Raw genomic sequence first — 22,574 nt, forward strand, 5'->3', positions numbered from 1 at the left:
AGTATCAGTGTGTTATAATGCCTGCGTGCCTGTGTGTGCCCCCCTGCTGTTCTGTCCAACCTCTAGTTGATTGATGAGCTCCACTCCCATGGGGGTGAGCAGGGTCATGACCTCCCACTTTTGACCCCCTGCTGAGAGGTTCACACACACACACACACACACACACTGAAACAGATGGCCTTGGGACAACTGGTTCTCTCCTCACCTTTTCTCCCCAAACACACCCTGTATCTTCATGATTTCTCTTGATGTTAAAAACACAACAGCACAACTGCATCACCTCCTCAGATAGAGTCAGACAGAGCACTATGCTTTTTTTTTTGTTTTGTTTTTCTTGAAACAGAAATAAATCTGAGCCAAATGGTCCATCTTGACAAGTTTACTGCATTTAATCAGAAACTGCAGATTAACGGCTCCAAACTTTAATATCGGGTGTTATTGAGAAGCAAGTTTCCTTACAAAGTTGTAACATCACACCCTAGTGTTACGATAATGTAACAACAGCAAGTCAAAATTGTAAAAATTAAACACCACACAAGATGAATTTTTAAAAGCGCAAAAGGCTACCAGCAGCATCCAACTAACACAAGCTCCAGGTTAACTGCAGAGCTGAGAATGTTATGGATACAATAGGAAAATATGGGGACAACAGGAGGAAATGGAAGATGAGGAGGACAGGACTGAAGTAGGGCACAGCAGAGCAGTCAGCCCAAATTTTTAACAGTTCTTTATCTGTTTCTAGGAACAATGATAAGAGATAATCTGGCTGTAATGTGATCTGATCACAGTAACTCTCTGTTGTTCATCTTCTCCTGAGCTGCTGTCCTCAGCCAGCGGGCAACGTGGTTCTCTATTTCCTGAGAGAAAGAAAAACAGGAGAACAGTGTTCTTAAAATTTCCTAATATTAAATTGCGTCTTCATTTGTTTTTAGGGTCCAACATTAAATTAAAGGTGCTGATTAAAAATGCATTTAGAAAATTGCCTACAACAGGAATCTACCAATTTTCTACATGACCAGACCAAAGACTCAGAAATCCGAATGCACCAAGCCTGACTGCCAATGGGTTTATTAGCAAAGACACTCTCTGGTTTGGAAGTTGTTACTGAAAAAAGACATGAAGTTAGCTTTTTTTGGTATCTGTCACACTCGACAAGGAATACACAAAGAAACTCATGCTTACAGTTAGCAATGCTGACTAACCATGTTAGTCATTAATATGAGACACTATATTGTTTAAAGTTTAAAATGTCAACTCCATAATTGTTTTGTATTTTTGCTGAAATAACAGTAAAATCCTGTTTTTCGGTGACCTTTGTCATGTTGCCTCTGCTCCTTATATAAACAATTCATGACGCTCACAGCACAAAGTCTGTTGGTTAAAATCAGTATCAGCAGGTGAAACCTAAACATCTAAAAATTACAAATCAGCAAAAATATCACTGATAATTTGTTTTAGAAGCTGGTTTTAACGTAGAGTGAATGCAACATTATCTTTAGAAAAGAGCTTCTCATTTGTCAGGCCTATGTTTTGAAGAATCCTGTAAAGGACTTTAATGTATAAATGTATGCAAAGTTTCAAGGTTTGTCAGGTGTTTTAGATACGGGTTGTATTTTATTTTCCATCTTAATGTAAAATTCCCGATCTTATGAATTTGGGAAATGTGATTTTTCTGATATGATTACATTTGTTCAGTTCCAAATTGATTGGCATTGTTTTCTAACACACATGTTAAGATTTGACTTTTGAAAAAGGGCAATACAAAGATAATGGTTATTGACATCACATTATCTGTGGTTTACATGAATCTGCCAATTTGGACAGCAAAAATAGGTGATTTTGTTTCATGCGTTACACTTAAATTATGGATTTTATTAAGAGGTAATTGGAGAAGAGGTAGTTCAGTTTCAATGCACTGTGTATTTTCAGATTTTTACTTCTAAAAAAAACTGCAAAAACCATGTATGTTTTCACATGTACGACCAACATAATGTAGTTACGCACTACTTTATATTGTTCTAGCCATAAAATGCCAATAAAACACATTGAAGTTTGTGGTTGTAACATGACAAAATGTAGAAAAATTTGAAGGGTGTGAATAATTTTGCCACATTATACTGAGTATAGCCTTTGTGCAGAATGTCAGTAATCGAGTCAGCAGACCGACCGTACCTGCCTCGCCTTCCTGAGTGAGTGGTGGTCTGTTAGTCTTTCTCTGGACATGTCGGCACAGTGTGCAGTGTCCTTAATGAAAACTGTCTGAGCCTCTTCACTGCTGTCCTGAACCACTGACAGCTCCTTCCATGGGTCCACTCCACCTGCGGTGAAGATGATATAGATGTATTTAATGGCCCCGCTACACTGTTTTCTTATCTAATCTTGTCACAACAGACAGCTTTCTTGCAGCAGCTAACTGTCCAGAAAATGAGACTGCTTCTGCTCACTGTGGTATGGAGGTTTCAACATTTGCTTTGTTGTTTTATCTCCAATGAAGTGAATCTTACCATTAACATAGAGGACCCTGTGTGTGTGCGGGTTGTCCCCTCCGTAGTAACTATTTGTGAAGGCGATGCGTGCAGGCAAAGAATGCTGGGAAATCCCAAACACCCTGGCACAGAGCTTAGTCTGAGCCTGTAGGGTTAACATCCCAGAGAATGGACAGGCTGTGTCCTCACAGGTTTGATCTACAAGGACAGAGGAAAAGAAGCTTCAAGATACAGGAAGAATGATACTTTACTATATGTGTAGTTATTTGAGTGAGTATCTTGTACAGAAGCCAAACTCAGTGCAGGTCTGGTAAGTCCACTGTCTCTCTGCTCTTCTACGTGTCTTGAGAGACGTGTCCATTAGATCCTTCACTGTTTTCTCATGGGATATGTCCAAACACTGTTCCTGAGAGGTGGAGCGGTACATCTGTACACATTTACACATAAAACATTTGACCTGAGAGCTACATGTGTATTTTATTATAATTCAAAAGAATTCCTATGTGGCACCACCTTTTTATTTTTACTTCAGGGCCTTGAATGGCATAAGTGGGATATTCACTGAAATGGCTCTGTGCTGACATCTGGTGGTCATTTCTAAACACTAAACATTAAAAAAGACTGTTCTGTACCTGTGAGAGTTTCACAAGGTGGTTGTAGGCCTCCATCTCTGCCTCCTTCTCCTCGCTTTCATCGGTCATAACTCCACAGAGCTCCTTTATAGACATGAGCACTCCCTCTTCATTGTACTGCACGGTTCCCATTATGATGTCTGCCAGGTTTTGCATCAGCTCGCTCTGAAGTAAGGAAGTGTGGTCAAAGTGTTATGTAGGGGCATTTATCTGCAGTCTTTGTCCGAATTAGAAGATTGTAAAACAAGGCGAGGAATGAGACAACTAAAATATATCAGGTTAAATCAATGACACTTGAGCTAAAACACTCTGGCTCAGTTTCCCCTTTTCTTGATTTGTTCCCCTATTTGGAAACCACACATTTCCATTTCATCTCTTCCTACTTCTGTTAAAAGCTGTCAACAAACAGGTTACGTTTAGTTTATTATTCTTTGCAATTAAGTATTTTCATGAATGATGGGGTCATAAGCTGCCCAAATATCAAGTGGTTGAATTGTTTTTTGAAGATATTATGTTATATTTCCATTTATTTTGGTTGACACTGTATGGACGAAATAACTTTTCTGAAATATGACAGATTGACCCCTGTTTAAACCAGACTGACCTCCTGCCAGTTTATCATTTATTAGGGTCATAACACCACATTTCCTTACAGTAGACCATGAATCAATCTTAAATATGTACATTAAATTGTCAGTTGTCAAAGTGGGTGATAAACGTAATAAATTAATTTTCATAACATCCTGAGGTATATGGCTCCATTTCCAACCTAAAAATCTTGGTTACCAAGTATTTGAAACTACACCTGTACAAAATAGCAATGGGGTGAAATGACCTGCACCCTCAATGGACATTATAAGGTGAGGTAATTTGAAAACATGATTCCAACATGACAGAACAACCTGACTACAATGGACTAAGGAGTCCTGAGCTTAACCTGATAGAACAACTTTTGGCTGAATTAGACAATTATCTAGAATAAAAAACTTTCAAACACCAAATGTTAAAGGTGGAATATTGCTCTCCTATTTTGAAGTGTTGAAGTGTTAGTAGTACTTCAAACTATTAAATTACACACAAATATAAAATTACAAACTAACAATCTTAAACGTTTTCAAATCACCCTATGGTCAAAGCTAACAACTATACAGGAGCCATCACCTGATCATCAGGATTTCTGGGAGTCTGACAGCAGGCAAAGTCCTCAGCCACCTTGGTGAAATTTCCATCTATCAGAGCTGCTTCGACAAGAACGAACGCCTCCCGAACTTTAGCCAGACACTGCAGAGAGAGGATGAAGCTGAATATAATCCAAACATATACAGAGTGGAAGATAATGATTCTCATATGATAGATAGACAAACAGGTGGCAGCCTTCACACCTTCTCTGAGCCACCTACGGCCTCGTTCATCAGACTCAAGCCGACAACCTGAGACAGAGGGAATGGCAGACGTGAGTAAAGGGGAAACACAAAGTTTTAGGCTGGAATCTGTTTCCACAGACGGTTCTGTCATTTGTGCTGCAGTAACAAGTAGGGAATCCAAAGTTATGTTCTCAAAAATATTGCTTCAAATGTATTTTTAAGGTCAAGGACTTGGTGAATAATAAATCCCGTACACTGTTATACTCAGAAAAATCCAGCTTCGCCTTCACTGGAGCAGAGGAAGCCACAGCTCCATACACCAGACTCGGAAACTGCAGACAGAAAGAGAATGGACACAGAAAATCTATGAGCTAAACTTCAAATAATAGCGTCTGTTGCATTCATCCATTTTGTTTTTACCCATTAAGCATTTATAGGAAAGAAAATGTGTGAAATCTATTTAATTATCAAACTTAAAACAAGTAAAAGCAGAAATTTCACAAGAGTTTGGTCATTTGACATTTTTCCTGCCCAATAACCCCTGTAACACAAGATGTCCAATCATATTTTTTCTTGTTTTTTCAGTGCAAAACCATAAGGGAAAATTGGATTTCAAACAGCAGCAGATCTCTTGTTCAAAGTTAGGCTGAGAACACACAAGCAACAAACTAACAGTAACAACAATGGAGAGACATTTGCTAAATCTACTACTGTATGCCCTTCCATTTAACAAAAATTTTAACTAAAATTAAACGTTTAAATATTTGTATAAAACAGCTGTCAGAATTTTAATAGACTGCTATTGTAGTCCCTGGCAAAACTCAACCTCGATACCTGTTGGCCCCATCCAAAGTTTTCCCCTCTTTACAATGGCATTCGCAGTAAATGAGAGACTGTATTGACTGCTGCAGATTTCTATTTGTAATCTGTGACATATGTCCTCTATCCCCTGAGAGCTGTCTGTGTGGGGTGGCTGGGGTTTATGCAATAAGCAGCTAAAAAATCAAAACAACATGCTGGAGAACAACTAGTTTTCTGTAAGTCCTCCTCAGACACGATTAACTGGAGTCCCACAAAACATTTTTATGAATTATTTGAATGATTTAAGTAAACATGCTAACGTCAGCCTAGCACTAAAGCAGACTGCCTGCCAATAAAACTTTAAAGCAGAAGCAAGGCGTGAGTTTATGGAAAATTGATCCCGTATATGTGAAGTCAGATACATGTTGAGGAAAACATGACAAGCTGACAGATATGACAAGAATGATCTGGCAATGTAATGCCAGATCATCCTTAATAAGAGGTCTTAACTCAGTTCAGCCAAGTTAAGATGATTAATTCATGTTCATAATCTACCACCTGAATATTTTAAACCAAGTTCTCAACTCTAACTTTCTCTTTGTTTTTAAATATTGATCATTTAAGATCTTCATTTCTCATAATTTATCTAAAATGAATTAATTTTTTTCCCTCTCCTGCTGTCTTTACACACATAAATTGTATTTTACAACAGCTCCAAAACAGCTGGTCTCGCTCACACATTTTAATAGTTTCATCAACAGACAATGTTTGTACCTATGGTCACTTTTAAATCTCTAATCAACATAAAGTAAACTGAATTTGCCAGGAGTTTTCTCTTGCTTTGTCGAAAACCCACAATAATACTGAAAAACAGTCTAAAAAGCACACTCCTTTCTCATAATTTTGACAATTCAACAGCTATAAAGTCAAATTAAATTCAGATCTTCTTTGTAGAATTTTGGTCATAAAGGAGTCGACCTAACAGGATGTCCCATATAAAAAAAGATCCTGATTCTGTTTAAGGACATTAGCTTACAAAATCTTCATTAATGTAGATTAAATGCAGCTCCATTCAGCTACCTGCAGGATGGTCGGAAAGAGGAGTAGAAAGCTGCAGCTTTTCTCCTTCATCTCCCATTCATAAACAACAACAGCAAAAACATTGGGCAGCAGAAAAATATCTTAATTGTAACATAAAAGTTTTATGGGGTGGAGGTAGGGCCTTCAGTTAATAACCTTACGTAGAAAGCAGGTCAAAGGTGGTAGCGTCAACCTAAATAACCAACATGGGTCCTCACACAGCTAAGCTGTGCGCACTGCGCACACAGACACGGAGCATGTGTATCGAGAGACAACTCTGCAGCTCTTTCTGCATGAAATATCCAGAGGTTACTCTTAAAACTATGTTAAATGACATCAAGATGAGCCACGTCCTCTCAACTTTCCCCACTTAAAAAATAGCATCATTCAGTACAAAGTTGTCATAAGTATGAGCCCCACAAATGTGTCCATTTGAACTTTTTTGTGCCCAACACTGCCAGATGACATGTTGCAGGAACTGCAGCTGCAACAAAAATCTGTCACTGCCAAGAAAAAAATGTAATAGTGACTGTAGACCTTTACAATTAAATAGCCACATTTTGGGCACAGAAATGGTGTTAGCGATGCAAAGAATATGGTGTTTTTCTTCTTTTGATGGACCTTAGGATATCATATTTTGACCTCTCTAAAGGTTCAGGATTAATTCATCTGTAGCTCTTTTTTTATAGATTGTTATTTTGAAATAACATTTGTGAAACCGCTACATTGATTGATCTGAGAGAACCATTTGTGAACCGTGTGCTGCACCTTTCCTCTAAACCAGGCAGATAGAGATCCAGAGTATGAGCCACCGAAGCTGATCCAGGTGTTCCTGCAGCTCAGATTGAAGCTCTGGCTGATGTACTGATGAACAACTGCCAAGTCAGCAAGCCTGAACCAAAAAAGATAATAAAATATACAGTGAACATATTTGGCCCAGTTCTTTTTCTGCTGTTTTGTCACAGTTAAATGTTTAAGATCATCAAACAAATCTTATTACCAGACCAAGATAACAGGAGTGAATACAAAATGCAGCACCAGTGGCCTTCATTTTTTGCTATTTTGTCTGAAGGTAAGCAGACAGGAAGTGGGGTGGAGAGAGGGGGAAGACATGCAGCACAGGTCACAGGACCTGGGTCTTGAACCTGGGACAACTGTGTCAATGACTGAGTCTCCATATATGGGTCTACCACTATATCATGCGCCAAGACCACAAAATGCTCTTTCTAAAAGATAATTAATTTATGAAGAAAAAAGAGCTATCCAAACTAAAATTGCCCTACATGTGAAAAAGTTATCAACCCCTTTGTAAATTATGAATAAACTGTGACTGACCACATTTTTTGGAAAGCTAAGTTCAGTTTCACTACCCACACCCAGGCTTAATTACTACTAGAAACCAAGATCCAAAAAGCAACACATAGTGTCCAAATATACAGAAATTCAAGAACAGATAAATTAATCGTGATCTTTTAGTGAGAAACGAATTACTAAGCAATTTCTTGGACATTGAGACTCCAGCGAACAAACATGACAGCCATTATCCTAACATCTAGAAAGCAGAATAGTTGTAAACCTTCCCAGGAGTGACTGGCTTTTCAAAACTGGTCTAAGAGGACATCAATAACTAATTCAGGAGGTCAAAAAAGAACCCAGAACAACATCTAAAGTGTGGTAAGCCTTTCGTGCCTCTGTTAAGGTCAGTCTGCATGATTCAACAATAAGAAAGACAATTTACCACTAAGGAACGTTTATCACCTTGATGATCCCTAAGAATTTTAGGAAAATCTTCTGTGTACAAATGAGACAAAAGTGGGTATTTTTTAAGATGTGCGTTCCAATACATTAGGCATAAAACTAACACAGCATTTCAGAAAAAGAACATCATACCTACAGTCAAACATGGAGGTGGAAGTGTGATGGTGTGGGGCTGCTTTGCTGCTTCAGGACCTGGAGGATGTTTTTCATACTCTGAAAACCCTTCCATGTGGTTAAGTTCAAACAATTCTGCAAAGCAGATTGGGCCAAGATTCTTCCATGATATAAAAGACTCATTGCCAGATATCGAGAATACTTGATGACAGTTGTTGACGCCAGTAACGGCATAACCAAACAATAGGGTTGGGGACATTTCCTTTTTCATATAAGACCAGGTTAGTTCAGATAAATGTTTCCCTTAATAAGATGCATTTTGTTTGATCTGTGTCTAGTTTAAACAAACTGTTAATCTACAAACCGTTGATCTAAAGCATTTAGTGTAACTGAAAAGAACGTGAAAAATCTGTAAGGTACCGTATACAGACATTTGCAGATACAAGCAAAGGCAGATACATCTAAATGTAACAATGAGCTAAATTAAGGATATGGAAAAACAGACACTTTGTCACACCTCGCTTTATAGAAAACAATGAGAAAAAAGATGAGAGACAGTGAGACGCAGATTAACATGTTTAACCTGTCCTGATTCAGGGACATTGCTCCTATTTTTATATGACTGTCCTGCAAAATCTGCTGTTTGTTGAAGATATTAGAGTAGCTAAATGTCTTTATCCCCATAATTCATCCCAAGACTTGGATAGGTTGAGGTGTCAATAGTTCAGGGCCATTGTTCTCTTGATACAAGAATGACAAACGCATACTTAAAAATCTTTTTATATGCTATAAGCTATTGGCAACATTTAAATAAAAACAAAATAAATATGCAGTTGGATGGAGAAAAAGGAGAAAATAAGAGAAAATAATTTCCACCCATATAAGCAGACCCCCACACACATCCACACACACACAAACACACACACACACACACACTGGTGAAGAGCCAACACTAACGTCTGCTGGCTGCTCAGGTCTGCCAGGTTCTCTGTTTTTAGGCCATCGGGATTGATGCTGTCACCATAGAAACGGTGCTCCACAGCCAGTAGCAGGGCTCTGTGCTCTTTGGCCATGTCAACATGATGACCTGGAAAACATGTGAAATACTGCAAAGACTCAGTGTGCAACCAGTTTATAAACTTAAACAAGAAACACAACTATAGAATGGAACTTAGTTTTCAAAACTGTTCAAATTAGTAAAAAGTAATTTGTTCTTACGATATGGATTTGGCCCTTATACTGGATTTTACGTTGTTGGTTTTAATGAGATGTGGTCATAAATCTGGAAATAAAACCTAAAATAATGTCAAGAGAATCTAGCTAATTAAAAAAATGGCAGATTATACAGTAGTTTGGTCTATATTTAATTCAGCTCCAGTTTGTGATATTTGTTTGACTATTACTTAACTAAATGTCTTTGATGTAAAGTTCTTGTAGTTAGAAATATAACTCAGAGAAAGGCTAACAAGGGTAAAAATCTGACAAGGTTTGTCTGCAGCCACCTAAACACAACAAAAACATATGCTCAGTTATCCAAAGTGCTTCTTTCTTCTTTTATCCGGCAACTTAAAAAGAGTTTTAGCAACTTCAGGGTTCTTCAGTGAGGCGCTACCTTTGTTTTCTTATGCTCTGCTTTGTGCATCATCCCTTTAATGTTTTAAAGTCTTTTATGACCACATTTTCATCAATGTTGTTAAGCTTTTTCATAGATCTATGTAGGTTAACCTTTGAATTATCAATTAAGTTGAATATTTGAAAGACTAAAATGAGTTTCAATATGTGGTAATTACCGACATTCAGTAATTTTTCATCACTATTTCTTTTTGTTAAAATGAAAAATCATAGTTTGGCAAGTATTATATTTTGTTACATTTGAATCATTATGTTTTAGAATTAACTGATCTATCCCTGTCCTTTTGTAAGATTATTATCTCAAAATAATATTGTACAACAGCTACATTTGGAGGTCTTAAGGGTGAATTTACATAGATTACACTTTTGATTTAACAACATTTTTGAACGTAGAGGAGATTCAAGACTGCCTTTTGCGTTTTTATGTGCTGCTCTGTTGGGCTTCAGCAAACCTGGTCTATGTGCAGAGTAGGCAGGGCTGCTTAAAAATATCAAAATTTACATTTTCAATACAGCTAAAAATTTTCACTATTCTCTTCTTACCGTTTAAAGTCCTTTCAGCGAGTTGTCGGACAAGATGCTGGAGAGGTTTTTTTCTGCCTCTATGAAGCATAGAGTATTGCAAAGCGAAGAAAGCTGCTACTTTGTCCCCAACATAAGAAACATACATTTGCGTTTTTGAAATATTTGTGTTTGTGAAAACAAAGATAGTCATGGTGAAGGTAACAGTTTTAAAACTACTATCGCTAAGCAACATGAGTGATGTCTGTTAAGCAGCTGACTGCAGGCTGGATACCCAAGCAGATAGCCTGACTAACTTGCTATAATCAGTTTGTTATACTTGTTTTTTTTAATGAAAGCACAAAGGTTTCATTTTCTTCACAATAAGCATGTTTACTTGAAAACTACCCCGAAATTTGGTGGGCATTTATTTTATGTTCTCAAATCTATCATGTATCAAAATCAGCGAATAAATAAACGTTACAAGTGTAGCATGCTGCTTTAACAGCAGTTGAATAATTCTTGCATTTTTGTTTTAAATGAACAAAATGTATTATGTTATGCATTTTGTTTTTAATTTTAAATACAGTGAAGCCATGGTATTTTCAGTTAAGGTTAATATACCGTGACAATCTCACACCCGTTCATGTCTAGTCTAGAGCCTATGCCAATTTATACAGTCCAGGTTTACCCACTGATGAACATTACTTATCGTGCACATCTAATCATATCTAATCTTTTGTAAAAAAGCATTTCCGTTCTCATAATTACCACTGTAAGAACTAGTGATGCTAACAGGAAGTAGTCATTGGCTGCAGTTTCTCGGAATCAATTTCTGTTATAGGACATCTACTAAAGTCCATTTGTCAAAACGAGATGCCAAGTGATAAAGTTATTTACTTATATAGTGAGAACTGGGTGCAGCATAAACAAATAAAGACATCTGCATCACATTGCAGCCTACAGTACCTGCAAGAACATCAAAGTCATAAATGGGACCTTCTCCACCAACGAAGAGAAACACAGGTCCATCGGGACGCTGCCAGTACATCTCATTCACGATAAATCTCTGTGACCCAGACAGACACACAGGCAGGCAGAGATTTACACAAAAATAAATACAGTAGAATACTTGAAACAGTAGCTTGTGTAATCTTTTCTTTAAACTACACCAAGCATATTTTGGATGCAGCATTCTGAGTGACTGAGGTCCTGTGCCCTGACTGATTTAGATAATAGTAGATCTCACTAAGCAGAACCATTTACATCTGTTAGTAAAATCTGATTACAGTTAAGAATACAATAAACACACGTTCAGTTTGGTGGGCTGTCAACTATGGGATACACAAGACTTGAACAGTTCTGTGTAACGCCACAGATATATTCAGTCACATCAACTGTAGTATCAACACAACAGCACCAGATTCACCTTTGTCCCATTGTATGGAGTTATTCAAATCTGAGATTGATTCCAGATTTTCTAAATTTTGTATTTAGGTTTACAAAATTAATTACATAACAGAGTAAAAAGTCAGCGCGCAGACACTAAAGATTTTTATTACAAGTGCTCTTCAGCAGTGAAGTGAAGTGAAGTGAAGTGAAGTGAAGTGAAGTGAAGTGAAGTGAAGTGAAGTGAAGTGAAGTGAAGTGAAGTGAAGTGAAGTGACAGCTGTCAGTTGTTTTACTCACCTTTATCGGAAGACTTGAATAAATTTTGTGAAACATTGTGCTCATACAGTACAGACCAAAGGTTTGGACACACCTACTCATTCAAAGAGTTGTCTTTATTTTCATGACTATGAATATTGTAGCTTCACACTGAAGGCATCAAGACTATGAATTAACACATGTGGAATTATATACTGAACAAAAAAGTGTGAAACAACTGAAAATATGTCTTATATTCTAGGTTCTTCAAAGTAGCCACCTTTTGCTTTGATTACTGCTCCGCACACTCTTGGCATTCTGTTGATGAGTTTCAAGAGGTAGTCACCTGAAATGGTTTTCACTTCACAGGTGTGCCCTGTCAGGTTTAATAAGTTGGATTTCAAGCCTTATAAATGGGGTTGGGACCATCAGTTGTGTTGTGCAGGAGGTGGATACAGTACACAGCTGATAGTCCTACTGAATAGACTGTTAGAATTTGTATTATGGCAAGAAAAAAGCAGCTAAGTAAAGAAAAACAAATGGCCATCATTACTTTAAGAAATGAAGGTCAGTCAGTCAGAACAATTGGGAAAACTTTGAAAGTGTTCCCAAGTGGAGTCGAAAAAAAACCACCAAGCGCTATAAAGAAACTGGCTCACATGAGGACCGCTCCAGGAAAGGAAGACCAAGAGTCACCTCTGCTGCAGACGATAAGTTCATTCGAGTCACCAGCCTCATAAATCGCAGGTTAACAGCAGCTCAGATTAGAAAACAGGTCAATGCCACTACTAGGCTTTGGTATCCTGAGACAGATAAGACCATTAGTCAAGGGAATAAACAGAGTCTTCACAGAAGATCAAAAACTTCACAAAATCATGAAATTGGCCAGGCTGAATACCACGAGGAGGCAAAACACTCAGGCGTCGAAGTACTGGCTCGCCTCCTTCTTATAGTCCTCCAGCTGATGACACTCATGCGATACACCTGACCACCCAGAACTCAGCTCCTAACGCCCCTACTGGTGGAAAAGGGTTAGTAGCAGGCAAAAATAACCAGGATCTGACAAAAATAAAGAAAACTTTTTGAATGAGAAGGTGTGTCCAAAGTTTTGGTCTGTACTGTATATTGGGTCATAAGGTTTTTTCACAGTCACCATTCAGTCACCATAGTGATTAGTCTACAGTTTACATTCAGCTTCAAAAACCTTCGTCACACTACAGAAAAAAAAGCACACATGCAGCGCTCAATGTATCCATGCAACCCTTCGATGTGACTCACTGTTACTTAATTGAGGACAATTCTAACTAGTTAATACAAACTTTCCATAAGTACCTGTTAAATCATTTTAATTACCAGCAAGCCCATGTCTGATTGCATATTTCTTTACCCGAGAGATGTCCAGATAGCTACTAACTATCAAACTTAAGTGGAGACATGTCTCAGATATAAATATCCAACTCTGACAGTGGTCTAAGGAAAACCATCTAAAAAACTATTTTGACCCTGTCCATGTTTGTATTTTGCTCTGTCATAATGCAATTAGATCACCCAAGACAGATGTTGGTGTGAACAGATCTTAGTGTACATATGTCCCTTTTCCACTGGCGCCCCTTGAGGCCGCAGAGCTCCACTCCACTCAGTTTCGCTCCATTCGGCATGGTACCAGTTGTGTTTCTACTGACTCATGCTGTGGCATGAAGCTCCGCCTCCAGCCCTTAGTGTATTGCGCTGTGCCACTATTAACATTACCGTGTGACATTGACATATTAAAGTAATCTGCGTGAAAAATGATTTTTTTAAAATACATAAATAAATAGAAAATAAAAACATTAATAAACAATATACAAATAATGTTTGTATTATTGTTTTGCAAGAATGTCTCATTTTAGTTTTTTTATGTATTTCTATAAATGATCCACTGGAATAATAATCCTCAGCCCAACCAGAACTTATAAAATAAGGCTCAGGGTTCTGATGTGAGGGGGTGGCAGGAGAAGCAGAGAGGAGAGATGCAGCAGGATCAACTTGTAATGCTGCAGAGTTTGCCTGAAACAATTACAATTTTGGGCTTTATGAGAAGGTTTTTATCTCAGCCATGGGAATAACAAGGACAAGAACTCTAAAGCGCAAAACCATAGACTTTTTACCACGGTGAAGTTAGTTTTAGGTTGAATATTGGATATTCGTGCTCTGTGGATTCACTGGCATCTTCCTCCCATTTGATCCGATGCAGGCAGTCTGATTACAGGCAGGTGCTCTCTGCTTGCCTCCTCCTCCTGCACATGCTGGTTTACTTAAGGGCCGTCAATACATTTTCAAACCATGTTGTTTTATGGTGGTGTTATTTTGTGGGAAATGTTTGTGTGTCTGAACAATTGATTTTGTGTCTGAACAGCAGGGTTAGGATGTTAATAAATACAGCACCCAGCCTGTGGGTAATTCAGAGTGCTGACATGCTGTCCTTTTTCTTTTCTTTCAGCATACAGACATCCATTGTGATCCTTAGTACTTTTGTACTTCCTCTTTACCCTGCACTACCTCAGCGAATAACCTCTCATTTGTCCTGGTCCCATGTCCAATCAGTGAACAGCAGTCTGTTCATCAGCCCTGATTGTACCTGCTACTGAGTAGGTCGCAACAAAGCTGGTACTGGGCCAGAAAAACCTGTAAGGGAAATTCTTGCAAAACAGACTGAGTGGAGCCAGTGGAAAAAGGGGAACACTATATGTTATAAAAGACAATGTTTAAAAAGCAGGTATGATGGCATCATTTTTGTTGTATTTATAAAAAATGGGGCAATGTAAGGCTTAAAACACTTTTCTATTATACTTATTCAGGCTACCTGAGGAAATGTTTTGACATTTTGTCGGTTGAAGTGGTCCAGCGGCTGGTAAATACGGCCCTCCTTCACGTGTTTAAGAGGCTGATGTCCGCTAGCAAGGAGTGTCAGGAAAAACTCTTTGTTTTTCTGAGCTTGGAGATCACGGAAACGCTGACTGATCTTCAACAGAATCCGTCCTGCCGATAAAAGTGAAAAGACTAATTGAAAAGGAAAATAATTCAACAAATTACAAACCTGAATTTTGTGGTAGCTAACCAAATTGTGTAGCTAAGTAATGGGTCTGATTGTTTTCATAGTTTGTACTACTGAGTCCTTAATCTCACCAAATGTTTTCAGATTATGTCAGTTAAACAATCTTGCTACAGTGTACATCAAGGGTGTCCAACTCCAGTCCTCCAGAGCTACTATGCTGCAACTTGTAGAATGCTCTCTGTAATGGAGTTGGGCATGCCTGGTGTACAGGATACATTTCAGGGCCAGTCTGATACATTTTCTCTTGAGACTTCGGGCTGCCATCGGTATCTGTCTGATTATCTTTTCCATCTTCACACCAACAGTTTGCAAACATAACTGTGACTGAAAGGAGCTAAATAGGGCCCAAGCTTTCAAGTAGGTGTTCAGCACTGAAGTCCTCTGACCCATGCAGAACCTTCTGCCAGAATCTGCTCAAAGAAAGAACTTCATTCTTTTATGACAGATAATTAAATAAAATCTACGAATACATTTACTCACCAGAATCTACAACATTCAGAAGAAGCAGAAGCATGAGACTGCAGGTAGGTGAGAAAAGCATCTTTACCCTATCCAGATAGTTCAAAGTGAGCTGGTTGCACTCCCTGCATGCAGGACTCAGGAGGATTTCACTGTTCTACAGATTCTTATACACTGTCTGAAAGGGGCTGTACTTCACAGTCACTTTAGCTGGAGCTGCACAATGATCTGTAGGAAACACATCATTTGACCTGTGTGTGTTTGTGTGGTAATATGTTTGTCTGTCTTGCTGTGTGTCTGAAATGGAAAGAATATATAGACTGTTCAGCATTAAGAGAGCATCAACAGTAATGTAATTAGATATTTCTGCTTTGTAATGGCTTTTTTGGAAGGTTTCAGTTACAGGTCTGTACAGGCATCATCTCAGTCTACCTCAGTGCTGATAAGCAGTGAGAGGTCCTTGCTTTTCTCAGTCCACAGAGACTTACTTGATTCTGTAGATTTTTTGAAAGAAAAAAAAAACAATAGCTAAACCTGAAGAGATAAAAACCGCATTGTATTTATTTGCCTCTTGATCTTTTTCACTTTTGTGAAGTGGAAGGACAGTGATATATGGTTTGCATTTCTTTTTACTAATAAATATCCTAAAAGTATTGAATGTATTTGGACTCAGCCCCCCCTGAGTCAATAGTTTGTAGAAGCAAGACGTCCCTCTCCCCAGACACCTCCTCCAGCTCCTCCGGGGGGAGCCCAAGGCATTCCCAGGCCAGCCGAGAGACATAGTCCTTCCAGCGTGTCCTGGGCCGTCCCCTGGGCCACCTCCCGGTGGGACGTGCCTGGAACACCTCCCGAGGAAGGCGTCCAGGAGGCATCCGGTATAGATGCCCGAGCCACCTCAACTGGCTCCTCTTGATGTGGAGGAGCAGCAGCTCTACTCCGAGCCCCCCCAGGATGGCCGAGCTCCACACCCTATCTCTAAGGGAGTGCCCGGCCACCCTACGGAGGAAGCTCATTTCAGCCGCTTGTATCCGGGATCTCGTTCTTTCGGTCATGACTCAAAGTTCATGGCCATAGGTGAGGGTAGGAACGTAGACAGACCAGTAAATCGGCTCAGCTCTCTCTTCACCACAACGGACCGGCACAGCGTCCCCATTACTGTGGCAGCCGCACTGATCCGTCTGTCGATCTCCCGCTCCATTCTTCCCTCACTCGTGAACAAGACCCCGAGATACTTAAACTCCTCCACTTGAGGCAGGAACTCCCCTCCAACCTGAACAGGACAAGCCACCCTTTTCCGGTCGAGAACCATGGCCACGGACTTGGAGGAGCTGATTTTCATCCCTGCTGCTTCACACTCGGCTGCGAACCGCCCCAGTGCGCGTTGTAGGTCTTGGCTAGAGGGGGCCAGCAGGAGGGACACAGTCGAATGCCTTCTCCAGGTCCACAAAACACATGTTGGGCAAACACCCATGAACCCTCGAGTACCCTGTAGAGGGTATAGAGCTGGTCCATTGTTCCATGGCCAGGACGAAAACCACACTGCTCCTCCTGAAGCCGGGGTTCATCTATCGGCCGGACTCTCCTCTCCAATACCCTGGCGTAGGCCTTACCAGGGAGGCTGAGGAGTGTGATCCCCCTGTAGTTGGAACACACCCTCCGGTCATCCTTCTTATGTAGGGGGACCATCACCCCAGTCTGCCAATCCAGAGGCACTGTCCCCGTCCGCCACCCAATGTTGAAGAGGCGTGTCAACCATGACAGCCCCACAACATCCAAAGACTTGAGGTACTCAGGGCGGATCTCATCCAACCTCGAAGCCCTGCCACCACGGAGCTTTTTAACCACCTCAGTGACTTCAGCCTGGGTGATAAAAGAGTCCAACCCGAGTCCCCAGCCTCTGTTTCCACCAGGGAATGCATGATGGCAGGATTGAGGAGATCTTTGAAGTACTCCTTCCACCGCCCGATAATGTCCCCAGTCGAGGTCAGCACCTCCCCACCCCCACTGTAAACAGTGTTGGCGAAGCACTGCTTCCCCCTCCTGAGGCGCCGGACGGTTTGCCAAAATCGCTTCAGGGCCAACCGGTAGTCCTTCTCCATGGTCTCACCGAACTCCTCCCAGGTCTGAGTTTTTGCCTCTGCCACCGCCCGGGCCGTGGCACGCTTGGCCCCACAGTACCCGTCAGCTGCCTCAGGAGTCCCACAAGCCAACCACAGCCGATAGGACTCCTTCTTCAGCTTGACAGCGTCCCTTACTGCCGGTGTCCACCACCGGGTTCGAGGATTGCCGCCGCGACAGGCACCGCAGTCCTTATCAACAATAGATGCGGAGAACATGGTCCACTCGGACTCTATGTCTCCAACATCCCTCGGAATCTGGTCAAAGCTCTCCCGGAGGTGAGAGTTGAATACATCCCTGGCCAAAGGGTCCGCCAGACGTTCCCAGCAGACCCTCACTATGCGCTTGGGCCTGCCAAGTCTGTCCGGCTTTCTCCTCCCCCAGCGGATCCAACTCACCACCAGGTGGTGATCAGTGGACAGCTCAGCCCCTCTCTTCACCCGAGTGTCCAAAACATGCGGCTGAAGGTCTGATGATATGACAACAAAGTCGATCATTGACCTCCTGCCTAGGGTGTCCTGGTGCCAAGTGCACTGATGGACACCCTTATGTTTGAACATGGTGTTCATTATGGACAATCTTTGATTAGCACAGAAGTCCAATAACAAAACACCGCTCGGATTCAGATCGGGGAGGCCATTTCTCCCGATAACGCCTCTCCAGGTGTCACTGTCGTTTCCCACGTGTGCGTTGAAGTCCCCCAGCAGAATAATGGAGTCCCCGGGAGGGGCACTATCCAGCACCCCCGACAGGGACGCCAAGAAGGCCGGGTACTCCGCACTACCACTCAGCCCGTAGGCTGAAATGATAGTCAGAGACCTCTCCCCAACCCAAAGGAGCAGGGATGCGACCCTCTCATCCATTGGGGTAAACCCCAACACTAGACGGCTGAGCTGGGGGGCGACAAGCAAACCCACCCCAGCCCGCCGCCTCTCCCCATGGGCCATTCCAGAGTAGAAGAGAGTCCAGCCCCTCTCGAGGAGATGGGTTCCAGAGCCCACGCTGTGCGTGGAGGCGAGCCCGACTATTTCTAGTCAATATTTCTCGACCTCCCGCACAAGCTCAGGCTCCTTCCCCCCAGCGAGGTGACATTCCACGTCCCTAGAGCCAGCCTAAGCATCCGGGGATCGGGCCGCCAAGGTCTCCACCTTCGTCCGCCGCCCGATCCTCTTTGCACCGGTCCCTCACGGATACATCTGCAGGTGGTGGGCCCACTGGGGGATGGTCTCACGTCTCTCGTTCGGGCTTGGCCTGGCCGGGTCCCGCGAGGAGACACCCAGCCACCAGGCGCTCTCTGACGAGTCCCGACCCCAGGCCTGGCTCCAGGGTGGGACCCCGGCTCCGCCGTACCGGGCGACGTCATGTGCCTCAATTTCGTAGTTGTCATGAGGGGTTCTTGAACCGCTCTTTGTCTGACCTGTCACCTAGAGCCACGGGAGACCCTACCAGGGGCATTTAAGCCCCAGACAACATAGCCTCTAGGATCATTCGAGCAATCAAACCCCTCCACCACGTTAAGGTGGCGGTTCAAGGAGGGGCAGTACTAAGTTCAGTACTGGTAGTATTTGATCTAAATGCAGCCACTGATGCATTCAATAACAGAAATTTACTTAACAGACTTACAATGCTATCTCCAAAACTGTTCTTAAGTGGTTTGAATCTTACTTGAAAGCAATTTGTTTTCTAAACAGGTAAAACTCTGAGATACAGAGTTCCACAAGGCTCAATTTTAGGTTCCACACTTTTCCATTTATACATGCTACCACTGGGAAAAATCACCAAAAGACATTGCTTTAATTTTCATAGCTTTGCTGATGAAACACAGCTTTACAATAATGCGTTTCCTGACTACCTGCAGCCATTTTATACACTTTTTACAGTTAAGGTTACAATTATTTTTACTTTTGACTGATTTAAATTGAAATAATTTTCATTTAACCGCAATGTTTGTTTCAGAACTTAGACAGATGTCTCTTAAAGGATAAAACAATGTAAGAGAGGTTTGGTTTTGAAAACAGGCCTCTTATCTAATGTAAGAACACAAATCCACAGTGAGGCAACAATTTCTTAAAGCCCTCGCCTGTGGACCAACCTTCCTGCAGAGCTAAAGGGACTAGAGACCACTAATGTTTTTAAATTAAATCGCTTTTTGGTCTCGCTTTTAGCTCACTTTAGTAGTTATTTATTCTGAATTTCAGGAATTGCACTTTGGTTTGACTTTATATTGATTTGAAATAATTGTGTTTACTTTTTTCTACAGTTTAATTGTTGTTTTTGTGTACAATAAGATATTTGTTGTATTACCTCTCAGAATTTTATAAACTAATTTTGGTGTCCACCTCTAGTGTCTCCTCATCGTCCCATTTACACCATTGTGTTTAGATTTGAAAATCAGACAGCAGGACCTGGTCCTACTGGGGAGACTAGAAAGTGAAAATGAACAAAGGAACAGTGAAACAACAGGAACTAAAACAAGACAACAAGAAAATCTTAACACCAAACCAACAGATCATAAAAGAGCCCAAAGCAGTAGCCAAAAAAAGAGGCCTGAAAGCTTCACCTCTTTATCCCCCCAGTTTCTGAGACTAAAAAAGTCACAGAAACTGTACTTTCTGAGAGCAAAGTACTATTGTGTCTTTAAATAGAACTGAGTTATTTCAGAGACATTAATGGGGAGCTTTTTTTCATAAGAATATTACTGTTAGTCTTACTTAGATTTTTACTGGGGGAGAAGGTTAATTTGAAGAAATACCTTCTGTCACAGCTCTCACTGCATAGTTTTGGATCAGTCAGTGGGGAATCCTGATTATGAGAAACTACAAGAGTACAATCTATTTTTCATAGGAAATCTGCAAAGAAATGCTTCTATTTTCCAAGATTACATGGAACAATAAGTGAGTTAAAGACCTATACTCGCCCAGAATATCCAATTTTTTATTTAATTTTTATTTTAATTAATTTAGAGTACTAAAAGACTTAAATCATCAGGTCCAAAGACAAAATCGTCACTTTTGAGTAAGTGTAGACGCAGAAAATTAGGTCAACAGGAGCCTTGATTGCTTTATAAAACATAAACCTAGCCTATTTAACTGACTGGTTTCATCTGGCTTCAACAGAGTGCACACAAAGGTCAAACGAGTTTTTTCAGGAAGGAGGCTGTTATGAAATTTCCCACCACTATTCTATGAAACCTACAACTTACCAAAGAGCTCGCTGTTCATGTTCTATCAAAAACATATAAGCTAGGGCTTTTACAGATTTCTTGATGCTTCAATCAGGCAACAAAAGTTAGCAGATTCAATTATTGGACTGTGTCCTTATTTCAAGTGAGAAACCTTAATCTCACCCAGGGCAATACAATGGCCAGAGCTGCTCCCAGGAAATCTGAAGAGAAATGTGGACCCCCACAAATTTGGTTCATCCTCGGGTAAAAATTTCCAGATGCCTGAAGGTACCACGTTTATCATTTCAGACAATATCTTTCAAATATAATTGTTTAAACTGATGAAAACTTATATTCAAGTATGAACACCATGGGACTATCTAGTCATTTTAGCGTTTTGGAAGGATAGATTTAGTGTCCCAGAGATTAACATATTTTGGTACCAAATGTTTATATCAACCCCGAAAGAAAAGCAAAAGACCCTACAAAGATGCTGGCTGAAGCTTGTAAAAGAGTACTGATGAGAAAACAATTCCTGTACTATGAAGGGCTGGAATGCCATTAAAAAAATATATTATCCTAAAAGCAACATAAAACTCAAGATTATAGTGTGCATATGCACCCAGGCCTTAATTATTGGACACATGTTCTATGGCCTAATTAAACTAAACTATTAAAGTGTCTGACTATATTGACCATTGCTACATTTGGGGGATTAAGGTAGAAGCTTACAAGAATGCCATCCCAACTGTGAAGTACAGGGGAGTCCACATCATGTTGTGGGGGTGTTTTGCAACAAGAGGGACTGGTGCACTTTACAAAATAGTTGGCATCAAGAGGAAATAACATTATATGGAATTCCCAAAGGTTGTGAGTAAGCAAGCCGGCCTACAAACCTGACTCAGTTGCACCTCTTCTGTCAGGAGGAACGGACCAAAATGTTTAGGAGCTAGTAAGGAGTTAGGAGCACTGGGGAGCTAGTAAGAAAGATGGTTATGTGTCTTCTTATACAGTGTTGGCAAAGTTTGGGTTTTAACTGCATTTATAAATAGTCAGTCAGTCAGTGATTTTCTACCGCTTATTCCATAGTGGGTCGCGGGGGAGCTGGTGCCTATCTCCAGCAGTCTATGGGCGAGAGGCAGGGTACACCCTGGACAGATCGCCAGTCCATCGCAGGCATTTATAAATATTTCATTAAAAATATTTATTTCTCTGTAGTTTATTTTTATGGACAAGCATGTACAGGTGAAATGTTTATGTCCAGAATGTTTTTGTCATGTCATTAAAATTTGTGGTCTGGCCTCCCTGTTGATTCAATTCTTTATTCTGTCAAACGTTTAGGATGCTAGAGGGTTAGTCACTTAAGGCAGTGTATCTTGTTACGCACTTGAAATGCAAGACAGATGCACACCAGTGAGAGGGGGATATGTGTGAGGGTTTCTAATGTATTATGAAAGGTTTTCTGACACAACGGGAAAGTTTTTTTTTTTTATGAATAAACCGCCCTTCCTGGACATGTGTTGAAACTGCCACACCATCAACAAGACAATCAAGTTGCGTGATAGTAAAGGTTATATTAGTGCACTTATCAGCACCAGGTACTGAAATAAACAAAATTAAAAGGAATTGGCAACATTTAGCTGCATGATTTTCTTAAAAAACGTTATACTTCAGCAGTGAAGGTATATAGTTTCGCGGGGTAAATATTTTGAGGCAAGCTAGAAT

The 22,574-nt window shown here is 40.6% G+C and overlaps 1 protein-coding gene across 3 annotated transcripts; it reads right to left on the reverse strand.

Annotated features, from left to right (window-relative positions):
• Positions 1–364: 364 nt before the first annotated feature.
• On the reverse strand, positions 365–15,715 carry LOC124884386 (thymus-specific serine protease). 3 transcript variants are annotated; one of them, XM_047392289.1, is made up of 13 exons: positions 15,590–15,715; positions 14,858–15,033; positions 11,338–11,437; positions 9,193–9,322; positions 7,132–7,255; positions 4,737–4,814; positions 4,501–4,548; positions 4,280–4,399; positions 3,119–3,283; positions 2,772–2,913; positions 2,505–2,684; positions 2,177–2,318; positions 365–857 (listed from the first exon to the last, which is right to left on the reverse strand). In XM_047392289.1, exons 1-13 carry the CDS (start codon positions 15,648–15,650, stop codon positions 851–853), a joined length of 1,473 nt encoding a protein of 490 aa, XP_047248245.1. In that variant the 5' UTR covers positions 15,651–15,715; the 3' UTR covers positions 365–850. The 3 variants fall into 3 exon arrangements, with proteins under 3 accessions (XP_047248245.1, XP_047248243.1, XP_047248246.1); XM_047392287.1 differs by having other exon boundaries at positions 2,173–2,318; XM_047392290.1 differs by lacking the exons at positions 11,338–11,437; positions 14,858–15,033; positions 15,590–15,715 and adding an exon at positions 10,411–10,557 and having other exon boundaries at positions 2,173–2,318.
• Positions 15,716–22,574: the final 6,859 nt, after the last annotated feature.

This window comes from Girardinichthys multiradiatus, chromosome 18 (assembly GCF_021462225.1).
Source record: "Girardinichthys multiradiatus isolate DD_20200921_A chromosome 18, DD_fGirMul_XY1, whole genome shotgun sequence".
NCBI lineage: Eukaryota > Metazoa > Chordata > Actinopteri > Cyprinodontiformes > Goodeidae > Girardinichthys > Girardinichthys multiradiatus.

Coding starts and splice junctions, on each gene's coding strand:
- LOC124884386 (XM_047392287.1), bottom strand. CDS start 15,650: ATGCTTTTCTCACCTACCTGCAGTCTCATGCTTCTGCTTCTTCTGAAT. Junction 3,284..4,279: donor CCAGAAATCCTGATGATCAG/GTGATGGCTCCT, acceptor TCCTTACTTCAG/AGCGAGCTGATGCAAAACCT. Junction 858..2,172: donor CACTCAGGAAGGCGAGGCAG/GTACGGTCGGTC, acceptor TCTTTCTCTCAG/GAAATAGAGAACCACGTTGC.